The 11,622-nt window shown below is 46.4% G+C and overlaps 2 protein-coding genes across 3 annotated transcripts in view; one reads left to right on the plus strand and one right to left on the minus strand.

The window, feature by feature from the left end:
- Window positions 1–690, plus strand: part of LOC104401779 (protein Wnt-2b) — a 10,862-nt gene extending 10,172 nt beyond the window's left edge. For both annotated transcript variants that reach the window (XM_010009468.1, XM_010009469.1), the window contains exon 5: window positions 129–690. In XM_010009468.1, the coding sequence (XP_010007770.1) occupies window positions 129–358 (230 nt within the window). In that variant the 3' untranslated portion in view covers window positions 359–690. The remainder of the gene's footprint in view (window positions 1–128) is intronic.
- A 5,906-nt stretch (window positions 691–6,596) lies between these two features.
- Window positions 6,597–11,622, minus strand: part of ST7L (suppression of tumorigenicity 7 like) — a gene marked incomplete at its 5' end in the record, with an annotated part of 22,163 nt that continues 17,137 nt past the window's right edge. Inside the window, 2 exons of the mRNA XM_010009470.1 lie at window positions 6,597–7,097; window positions 7,317–7,385. Coding sequence (XP_010007772.1) covers window positions 7,332–7,385 — 54 coding nt within the window. The remainder of the gene's footprint in view (window positions 7,098–7,316; window positions 7,386–11,622) is intronic.

Below are 11,622 nucleotides of genomic sequence, written 5' to 3' on the forward strand. Positions count from 1 at the left end.
CCCTGCCCACCCCAAACCACTCTGTGGTTCTACGATACCCAAATCCCACCAGTAACTACAGGGCAGGGGTGGAGGCATCATTTGAACGAGGAGCAGGAACGCCCTGACCCGCTCTCTCCCTCCTCCAGGCTCGCTGGGCACGGCCGGCCGCGTGTGCAACAAGATGTCGCGGGGGACGGACGGCTGCGAGGTGATGTGCTGCGGGCGCGGGTACGACACCACGCGCGTCACGCGCGTCACCAAGTGCGAGTGCAAGTTCCACTGGTGCTGCGCTGTGCGCTGCAAGGAGTGCGAGGACACTGTGGACGTGCACACGTGTAAGGCACCCAAACGGGCCGAGTGGTTGGACCAGACCTGAGGAGCTGGAGCACAGAGGGAAGAACCCATCACCACCTCCCTTTCCTTGTTTTCTAAACCCCTGTGCCCTGAGGGCCAGGACGTTCTGGGAGCTGTAGCTCAACTGCATGGCTTTTATTTAATTAATTCTGCAAAGCACTAAAGAGAGGACTACATTTCCCAGGAGGTGCTGTGGACCCTTCTGTTTGCTCAGCAAAACTAATCCCCTACCTAGGAGGAGTCTGCAATCCTTGCTTAAACTGTGAAACTGCCGTTGCCGGTTGCGCTCTCTGCAACGGGACGGTGCAGCCGATGCGGATATGGAGGACTGATGGTCAGGATGCGATGGCTGAGGACACATGCACCGCCCCAGAGAACTTCCACTGCAGTAAAGCTTCACCAGCAAACACCCACTAGTGCAGAATAATCCACTCTTGCAGAAAGCATTCTTGCTTGTACTTTTCGGCAAGGCCAGAGGAAGGGTGTTACGAATCCATAGGACAGTTCTGATCCCTTGCGCAGAGCACCCTGCTGAGCACCAGCAAGCTCTGCACGAGGCTTCTCCCCGTCTCCTCAGCAAAGGTGACGAGTGGAGCTGTGTGTTGAAACTGAATCCTGAAAGACTGCACAGAGGCAAAGGCCAGCCCCAGGCGCTGGCAGACCCAGAGGGCTAGAGAGAGCAGAGCAACCTGTGAACTCACTGGTAGGTTCTGGAGTCAACAGGTAGAGCAGCGTCTCTGTACAACTCACTTGTATGTTGTGTATACTGCTTATTATTTTAAGTCAAAATTCATTATAAACCTGTATCAGAAAATGATGTTCTTTGCTTTTTGAGTTCCTACACACCCTGTTGGGCACTTCCCCAGAGCAGGAATCAGCCTGCAGCATTTCTACTACCCATGTGCCTGCAGCTCCCGCGCTCCTAGAGAACAGAGCTCCCCACCTCAGGAATTACCTCATTTCCCACAAAGCAGAGCCATGACATTCAGTGTGAAAAGCCCCAGGGAATCCTTATTAAGCAGTAGCAACGCTCTGGGACATCTAATAACACAGCGCTGGACCAAGCAGGAGATGCTGGTTTAGCTTCCAAACCTTTCCCATAAAAAGAAAACCAACTCAAATGCCCCAAACTTAAACTATCAACTGTTAGCAAAACCACAGAGCAATTAGCAGAACCACAGAGCCTGGGTATCAGAGATACAGTGGTTCCCTAGAGCTAACTCCCAGGGCTGGTGCAAGATGAAGTCCCACTCTGGACTTGGGGGAAATGCAGACTGGTCAATGTCTTCCTGCAGGTGAGCCCCAGCGAAGCTCCCCTTCAGCACATTCAACCTCAGCAAGATGTTTCCCATCTAGAAACGTTCACGAAGGCTGCAGTCCCATCAGGGAACACTCAGTTCAAGCCCCTCAAGTAACGTGCCTAAAACGTGCAGGGAGCCTTTTATGTAAGATCATCTTCTACTTACCCTCCGGTCACAAGCACGTCTGAGCTCAAGGGCAAGGAGCAGAATTAATTCCTTCATGAGCTTCAGAGTAAGTTACTTTCTTTTAAGAAGCTGGCCAGGACACCCAGGAGGAGTTAGAAGGAAACACAGGATCCATAGAAATTCAGGTTATTTTCTCACATGTGAGTGAGAACAAGCATGGCCCAGGTGACACCATCATTTTTGGGATGGATGTCATGATAAGATCAAGTGTTCGAGCTGCAGCGATGCAGAAGGCACACACTGCTTACACTGCTCCCCTACACCCCAGGCCCAAACCCCCTTGTTGCTGCCCTTTGGTTCACCACCACGTTCACACACACAAAAGGCTTTGCTTGTGTGGCCTGTGGGGGTCACCTGCTGTAACAGGTCCAGCTCTCAGGGTCAGATTCATCAGGGCACATTGACTCCCATTTGCACAACCTGCCCAGACCTGTGTGGGAGCTTTCACATCCTGAATCACTGAAGCAGTCACCATGGGCTGCTCCAGCAAGCAGCAAGGGGGTCACTGCTCTGGAATCTCAGCTCATGAGTCAAGGCAGGAGAATGCAATAGTCACACACTATGTCACACTGGTTTATAACTAATGATAGCCTACAGCCAAATTAGAAAAGAAATCAAGAGGTTCTTAAGAGAAGGGTCCGAGCTGATGAGGCCATGATGTGATTGAACAATTCAGTGCATCCAGAGTGAAAGGAAAATGTCATTGGCAAGCAGATCCCCACTGGAGACACACGCTCGGCTTGTGGATGCATCCTCACTGAGGCAGTAAGTGTGGGTGTGTTTTCTAGCTTTCCCCAATGACCAGACTCACCGAAGGGCCCACCAAAAAGCACAACACAACAACTGAAAGTGGAAATGAGGAAAATTCCAAGCACATGAGCAGCATCCCTCATCACTGTCTTCTTGCTACAGTGCTAAGGGCTGGGGCATGCAGAGCATATCCCACTCGAGAGGCTTGAGAAAAGGAGGAGGGAGCCAGGAGACAAGAGGTAGAACTAGAAACTGGAGCTGCCCTTCCCCTCTATCCACCTTTATTAAAAGCAGGGTGAATTCAGACCACCGTGGTTGCTGCTGTCAGCATGACCTGATCTTGAGAGGGTTTTGACCCATAAGAAGATCAGAATAGCTCACGCATCACTTGTGCACTGTACAGCCTTAACTGCAGAAGAGGGAAGAATCTGTCAGGCCTTTGTAACAGCAAAACAGGGCAATCTGGGGACTACACAGAAGCTGGCAGAGAACAAACCCCATCTGCCCTCCCTGCCCATGCTACCAACACTGTCCTCTGCTCAAAGCACAGCACCAGGGTGAGTCTGCTCCCTGTCTCCACAGCCCCCATGTGTGAGCAGCTTGGGAGGTGCATCCCCCCCACCCCAGTGTCTCATCTGTGGGCAGGGGCAAGGGCAACATCCATGTCTCCTTTCCTCGCAGGGAGTTTGCTCTCATATTTAACCTCTCCAGCCTGTTGGCGCTGGAGGCAGATGATGCAGCCTGTAGAGGTGCAGGCACTTCACTCTCCCCCTCCCCCTGGAATCTGCCTCTCACTTGTGGTCCTTGGGATTCACCCAATGTTTCTCAGAAAAAAAGAAGAGGACCTCAAGACAAGTATGCATTTAATAAGCAGAGAGACAAATAAGCTCCAGTTATCCCAGCAGAATTACAACACCAGAGAACAATTTTCTGCATTCCTCTGAAGGCCTGAAGGAACCCAATTGCCTGCTCTCAGCCTAAATAGGTACCAGACACCAAGTGCTCCATAAGCAAACAGAGCCCCCAAAGTGCAAAAATGAAATAAGTAAAAAGCTTCACATTACATATAAACCAGCCGTTTGCACCTTGTTATTAATGGTCTTGACTATGACCTTTAAACCCTGCCTTGCTCAGAGTCATGGATCTACGAGCCTTGGCACCCTCACAACAATTCCAGGATGAGGAGCAGGGAATAAACAAGAGCACCAGAGGAGATGAGGGAAGGAAGGAACCGGCCTGTGACAAACCCAGAGCAAGAACTGCTCCAGTGCAGCAGCCAGGGCTACAAGGTGACCATCTCCATGTGAATCTGTCAGCAAACCTCAGCGACCAGGGCTTCTGACAGCATGGCAAGTCCTGCTGCCACATACACACACGCACAAAAGCTAGTAACACACACGTCTGTCCCCAGAGAGCAAAGGGCTCACAGCATGGGAAGTAACTGCAAGAGAGCTCATTCCCCAGAGGATAATTCTGATGTGGTTCAAAGCCCACCTGAACTAGAGCTGCCTTAAAGCAGACCCTGCTACCCAGGAATATTTATTAGTCTAAACTGCCTCACTGCTGCTCTAAGAGCTTTGTTGTTCTAATAGCACCAGTACCCAGCAGAAAGTTTGACCCCGTAAAGCTATTCAGCCCATAGTCAACACCTCTGGGGGAGAAGACACTGCCACACATGGCTGAGAGTGCTCTGGAGACACGCACGTGCTGGGCTGGCTCCTGCATCCTCACCTGGGCAGCAGGTACCAGCCACTGCAGACCTCTGGCAGCACCCACTGCACTGGACCGAAACGCTTCTCCTTGTACAAAGGGTTCTGTTAAAAACTGAAGCCATTGCAGTAGCTCTTCCAACTCATTACTTCCTCAGATCACAGAATCACAGATCATAGAATCATAGAACACTGCCAGGGATGGGGCAGCCACAGCTTCTCTGGGCACCCTGTGCCAGCGCCTCAGCACCCTCACAGGGAAGAAGTTCTGCCCAAGAGCTCATCTCAATCTCCCCTCTGGCAGGTTCAAGCCATTCCCCTTGTCCTGTCCCTACAGGCCCTTGTCCAAAGCCCCTCTCCAGGTCTCCTGGAGCCCCTTTAGGCACTGGAGCTGCTCTAAGGTGTCCCCTTCAGGAGCCTTCTCTTCTCCAGCTGCCCCAGCCCAGCTCTCTCAGCCTGGCTCCAGAGCAGAGCTGCTCCAGCCCTCGCAGCATCTCTGTGGCCTCCTCTGCACTCCCTCCAGCAGCTCCACGTCCCTCTTGTGTTGTTGCCCCAGAGCTGGATCAGGGCTGCAGAGGGGTGTCTCCCCACAGCACAGCAGAGGGGGAGAATTTCCTCCTATGTATATATACACATACACACACACACACATACATGCATGCAACTTAACTGCATGTGGACTGATACAAGCTCTTACTGTGGTATGGATCAGGTTGTAAGGCCTTGCTCTGAAGTGCCAAATCAATGTCCTCTAAGGAATGTACAGCCCTGCTAGGAAATTGTACAGAGAGCTCCTCCTTCCTCAAGAATTACTGGTACTTGCAGAGAGAGGAAGATTTTCATTACACTGCCTGTTGCCAGCTACACTTTCAGCATAAGCCCATCCCCTTTCTGTTACTGTTATGTCAGGGGAGGACAGTGAAAGAAAGCAGCTCTTGGGATGATACATGGGAGGCAGTGCTTCATTTATAACCCCACACAAATGCTGGAAAATGTTCAACTTTAAAAAGCATTAGGTTGGTTACCTTATGGGCCCCTGCGGACCAAGAAGTGAAATTACATGAACACAACATATCTATTAATCACCACAATGATTCCACAGTGAGAAACAGCCCCAATGACATACATTCAACTGGAAAGAAAGTTGAGAAAATTACCTGCTAGTAGTTAGGCAACTCAAAAAATGTGATAGTACCTTTGTGGAGGGCTCCCCTCTTGACTCCTCAATGAATTAAAGTTATTTCACTTGGATTAAAGCCCAGGCAATACATACATACAGTGCAGAGTAACAACAGCATTTCTACCTAAACATGTGTGTTTCCTCCCAGCCAGGGTTACAAATAAGCTACACTTACACGAGAGGGGTAGGCAACTCTCCACCTCATAGCACTTTGCTTACAAGGTAAAGAAGGATTTGGGAAAAAAGGAGATAAAAAAAATCATTCCCAGTCTTCTACATCAAGATAGATTACAGGTCAACTCAAACCTGTAATTGATTGATTTAGGTGTTACTTCAGAGAACAGAGAAGGCTACAGCAAGCTTCTTCCATCCAAAATTGAGAAACTAGAATAATTTATACTGCCTTCGAAAGCAGCCATCAGTGTCACAGTTTACATCAATCCTTCACCAAAATCAGTGAAGATTACACAAGTAAAGTTTCCCTAGTTATCATGGTAAGCATATGTGTTTATCTATAAAATGTAAGATGATGGGCAACTTTTCCTATGCTCAGAAATAGCATTTCTCCAGCCTGTGCTATTTTTATCACTCCCACCTCTAAGCAGCCTTGGTTAACAAGACTCTGCCTCCTCAATGCCAAGCAGTGAACCTGAACATGAGAAAGGAGACATTTTCTCTAATGGGGGTCACACCAATTACCTCAAACCACTTGGCTGCCACAGCCATCTTTCCACCTCTGCAGTAAACAAACCCTTGTAGCTGGTCCGTATGTGAAGCAATTCCTCTGAAGAGTGCTCCACATCTCTATTCTCTTCAAGTCTTGATATCAACAACGATGATACTTTGGACTAACACTTGAAAGTTCAGGTCTCCCAGAAGACTGCCATGCAGATATCACACCCACTTTTGGCAGTTTCAGAAACCAGCCTGTGCTTCAAAGCAAAGTGGTTTGAAAGACAAAAGATACACAATTAAATTTAAAGAAGTATCAGTGTGAAGAAGTTTATACTTCCATTTCCTTGCGTAACACAAGCTTATAGGACACAAACAAACCTTTGTTTGCACACTAAAATCCAGTTTAAACAGACACTTAAAAAGGCAACAAGTTCAGTGTGTTAAGAAGCAACCTTTTAATAAAGAAAGCAGAACCATACTTTGCTGTTAACAAATATTTTGAAGAAGGCTTATAAAATTAAATCTAAGCCAATTATCTGGTGCATCTGCAGCTGAGAAGGAAGTGTCAATACTCCAAACATCTGCTCCGGTTGTGTCCTCTCCTTTCTTACAGAGGAAGTATCAGCTTCCAAGTTGTATGATCAGAGAGCAATAGGTATTGCTCAACAAAAACTGTTTTCTTAGATGATTACAGACTAAGGCCAAAGAAGAAATTCATAAGTTAAGCACCATTACCAACATGGAAGCCTGTCAAAGGTAGGAGTCTGAATAGCACAGCTTGCTTGCTTCCTTGCCCCACACATCTAGGGGTCAGCTAACCACCCAGGGTGAGGCTTATGGAACCATCATGGAAAGCACCTCCAGTCACACTGGAGTCGGCTGATGCCAGAGACTGAAGAGCAGGAAGACCTCAATGTTTTCCACAATGGAGTTGAAGGGTGAAAGAGTCGTCCCAGAGCACTGGAAGAAATAGAACACACCAACAAATTAGCTCAGTTTCCAAACCCATGTCTTTTCACAGGCTCAAGGTACGAACACAGAACCTCCCTGTTATCTTTCCCGCAAGGCAACAGAGCTGATGCCATGAAAGAGGCTTGTAGCAAACACTAAATATCAGCCAAGACATACAAAAGAAGAAAAATGCCTCTGGAAGCCAGGGCTCCAACCTCATCCACTCACCCTGGTGCAGGCCACTCAGCTGGAAGCCAGAACACTGGGAGCACTCACAGGCCACAGCACCCGCAGCACCTAGGGAGAAGCAGGGTGGATTAGGACAGTGTTTCTCTGTGCCACAGCTCTTCCAGCTGCTCTCTTCAGTGTTAAACAGGCTGGGGAAGATGACAGTGTGTTTTCTTGGAAGTTCATGGATTTATATATAGGTCATCAACTCAAATGTGTGAAAACTGAACAGACCATCCACCAAGACCAGTCCGTGCTTCCAGACAGGATCCATATTCTAGATGCCATCTAAACAGTTCCAGAAATAAAGATTAGGCTAAAACAAATGGTGCAAACTCCTCTGCACCTTCTCAACCCATCCCCCAAGTATTCCACTGGGACTTGCGTTATCCTTGCACAAACCTTCCTTACGCAAGGCAGCAATGACAGGTCTCATTTACTTTGAGGGTTTTACTTGGGCCCTCCTGGCTTCTATCATAACCTCAAATATTACATTAAAAAGGCTTTTAAAACATAACATTCAGAGCTTTCCACTGAGCTAGCTTCTTCCCTGCCTGCTTGCGTGTGGCACCTTCCCATTAAGTGCATGAGTTAAGATGTAGATTAGCAAGGCAAGAAACCTTTGCCCTTGGCATCGACACTCAGCTGTGACAGGAAACTTCAGGCTTTGTTTTCCTGTATGAAGTGTAGAACCACTCATTTCACATTGGAGGGAAGTGCACATCTCCAAACTATACACATTTTCTCTTAGATAAGCAAAAGACTCAAGTGTTTATAAATATGAAAAGTTCAGCAGCTGGCTAAAAAGTTAATTCTCCAGTCTCACTAATGAGCTCTGGGGAAAGTGGCAGGGGGATTTGTTCAGCAAGTAACCCAGCGTGTCACAGAAAGCAGGACTTGCCAGACAGGGCTCTCTTTAGTCCTATTTTCTCTCTCTAGATGGCTGCTATCAGCAAAATGGCAAGAAGTCCTCAACAGGGAGCTACGAACAACAATGAGAAATGTTTTCTTCTAATCATGCAATCATAAAAATAGCCAATTTTTAATGTAAGTCCCATGACTTCTTTCTTTGTTGTGAAAATACCAAGCAATCCATATCAAAACACTTTAGAACATGGACTGTCTTAGGATTTTGTCCAATTCCCTGCACAAGGAAGTTGTTTTCAGTAGGATTTAGCAGGAACACTGCTGCAGTATTTTTTCAGTACTTCAAAATTAACTACTACTGGCCTATTCCAGTAGCATGAAGTTTGGACTTAAAGAATGGGACTGACTTGCTTGGAAGGTAAGCATGTTAGCTGTTTGCAGGAACTTCTGAGAAGACTATTTGCAGTGCCTGCTGTCACTCTGCATCTCTTGCAGACAGATGCAGAGGGTTTTCTTGAAGGCAGACTCCTTGGTGTCTTCGTAAGAGATTACAGAAGGATTTGGATAAGATGTTACAGAGCTACCCAGTTCTGCACCTACGTAAAGATTAGAAAATAAACATTCATACTGAATGGAGAAATGATCAGAACCTTTTGTCTGCAGTTTCAGAGGTTGTTTTATGTAACAGTATTTTTCAGCTTGCTCACTGAACTGTATAGATTATTGCCATCCCTTTTGTGTGCTTCCCCCCTCCTGTCACTTGACTGAAGAAATTCTGACCAGCTTTCTTAAGCAATTCCTGGTCTCTGATGACCAAGAACAGGGTCATTCTCCAAGAGATCAGAAATCTGGCTGAAACAAACAGCAAGGCTGAGCTCTTACCCACTGAGAGCAATTGCACTTGTCCTGCAGCTGACATGGAGCTCTCTACCACTGCCTACGCCACCGTCCCCACTGGCACATCTTCCCTTCATCAGAGCATTAAAAGTCCTAGTTGCCAGAGAACTGTGAAGCCACAGCTGGCTCTAACTGGATCCATAAATCATGGACTGGTTTGGGTTGGAACCGAACTTAAAGCTCATCCAGTTCCAACCCCTGCCACGGGCAGGGACACCTTCAACTAGAGCAGGTTGCTCCAAGCCCCTGTGTCCAACCTGGCCTTGAACACTGCCAGGGATGGGGCAGCCACAGCTTCTCTGGGCACCCTGTGCCAGCGCCTCAGCACCCTCACAGGGAAGAGCTTCTGCCTCAGAGCTCATCTCAATCTCCCCTCTGGCAGGTTAAAGCCATTCTCCTTGTCCTGCCCCTACAGGCCTTTGTCCAAAGCCCCTCTCCAGGCTTCTTGCAGATGCTTGTAAATGCTAACACCAGCACCAGTCCCCAGCACCAGGAAACCCTTCCACCGGTGCAAGACCCAACAAAACCCCCTCTGGCACCTGGTCCCAGGGCCAGGAGCACGGCACAAAACAGACCCCTTCCAGAACGATCCGACCCGCGGCCAGTGCCAGCGCTGCAGTCTCTGTTGCTGGTGTATTACGCTGTATACATTGGAACCAGTAAATGCTTCATTGTGATTTTTGGCCACTTGGAATATTTTTAGCAATTTGCCAAGGTTTACCCTGTGATTTATTATGGAGGAAACAAACTCAAGCACTAACAAATGAAAATATGTAAACTCAGACTTTTCAAGTCAATACAAAGGTATTCAGCTTCTTAAAACCCTTTAGAAGCCTGCAGTTTGCTGTAGATTCAATTGCTGGTAAAAACAGTTTGCTTAAGAAACAACCGAAATGTAATCTAAGGAGTCACATTTAAGTCACTTTAGAGATTTATAGTGAAAAATTCCATATGCATCATACTTTCCGATTGTCCTTCCTAAAGCTCTGTACTGGATTTGGTGAAAATTCAACAGTTCAACAATTTATAAGAACTATTTTGTACTGCTGTTTCATTAAGGCCAAGGTACTCCAGGTATCTACCATCTAGAACTTTATTATCTCAAATTACTATATGTAGTAAGTTAAAACACAGTAACATGAAAAAATACGTGTAATAATTAAATACATGGGGGAAAAAAAATCACTTAGGAAGTTTAAAGCACTGGAATTACCTGCAAATGTAATGCTACATATAGCAAACAATAGTTTTATTACAGTATTTTTGGGTAGAGAGGCAGATGTCATTAAATAGAAGGCAAACTTCCATTTTTAGTATGAAAATTCAACTAGATGGTAGTACCATATACTACCAGAACACAACAGTGTTAGCAGCTATCACAGCATCATCTGTAGTTAAAACACTGAAGCAATCTATGAATAAAATCAGAAGGGTTAGTTTGATTTTGAGTATCATTGTTTCTTACAAGTTTTCTCAATGCCTTGAATACATCAGGAATGCAATCAAGAGTACAATAATAATTACGGGTATTACTGGGAGTTCACATTAATTGCATCTAAAATAGCAGAATAGTGGAAGATAATGTCTGTCAGCTGTCAATCTCAAGAGGTGAATACAGAATTCCTTTCTCTCCTGTTTATCTCAATACACAGTTTCCACTTTTACCAGTATTAAACTGGTACAGTGAGTGGCAAGAACCTCTCTGTCTGTGCCTGCCACCAGTGGGACTTGGTTGGTGGAAGGATGCAGCAACATGCATGTTCCTTGATCATCTTTTCAGATGAATAGACACTATCCATCCTTTCCTATAGAAAACAAGCAAAATAAACAGACTGCCAAATGACCAAACCCTGGGAGTCTTTTCCCCTCGTTTGGACACGTCACTTGACATTCAAAATGCCATTATGCAAAGCCAACTAACTCATACAAAGTCTTTTTTTTTTGGTTCAAGAAACCCAGCAGAGAACTTCACCAAGCAATTCTTTGTTAGCATAACATTTGACCTTGTATCTCTTTGGAAATCATACAACTTTGCTAATGCAGTCCTTACAGAATTAATCAAGCAGATAGTTAGACCCTGGTTACTACGAACCCAGCCAATTATGAGCAGCACTGAAATTTGTCACTGGCATGTCCAACTACATTTTCCAACATAAAGATCAACAGAACTGTGTGGAAATGAGGCCCCACTCTCAGACCTGCATGACTTGGACACTGTAGACTAGAATCACTAGTAAAGCCAACGCTTTTAGGAACAAAGTATTCTTAAGCAAAAAGGCTCACCTCCCGGGTCTCCATTACCTGCTGCATTAAAACAGCAAGAAAGCATAATGCCTTTCACCCTCTATTTTGACTAGCAAAGCTAGAAGAAATGATTCATTGAGAGTTCAGAGCTCTTCATTTGCCACTCTGCTCTACTGCATGAGCTCCACAGTTCAATAAAGGGCAAATCTACTGCATGGCTTAGTTTGAGAAGTAGGGAGGGGAAGCTGCCTAGGCAGTTTCTCCCTCTGTCAAATGAGACAGCACAGCTTTCAGAGTG

This window comes from Nestor notabilis, unplaced genomic scaffold, assembly GCF_000696875.1.
Source record: "Nestor notabilis isolate BGI_N333 unplaced genomic scaffold, ASM69687v1 scaffold8902, whole genome shotgun sequence".
NCBI lineage: Eukaryota > Metazoa > Chordata > Aves > Psittaciformes > Psittacidae > Nestor > Nestor notabilis.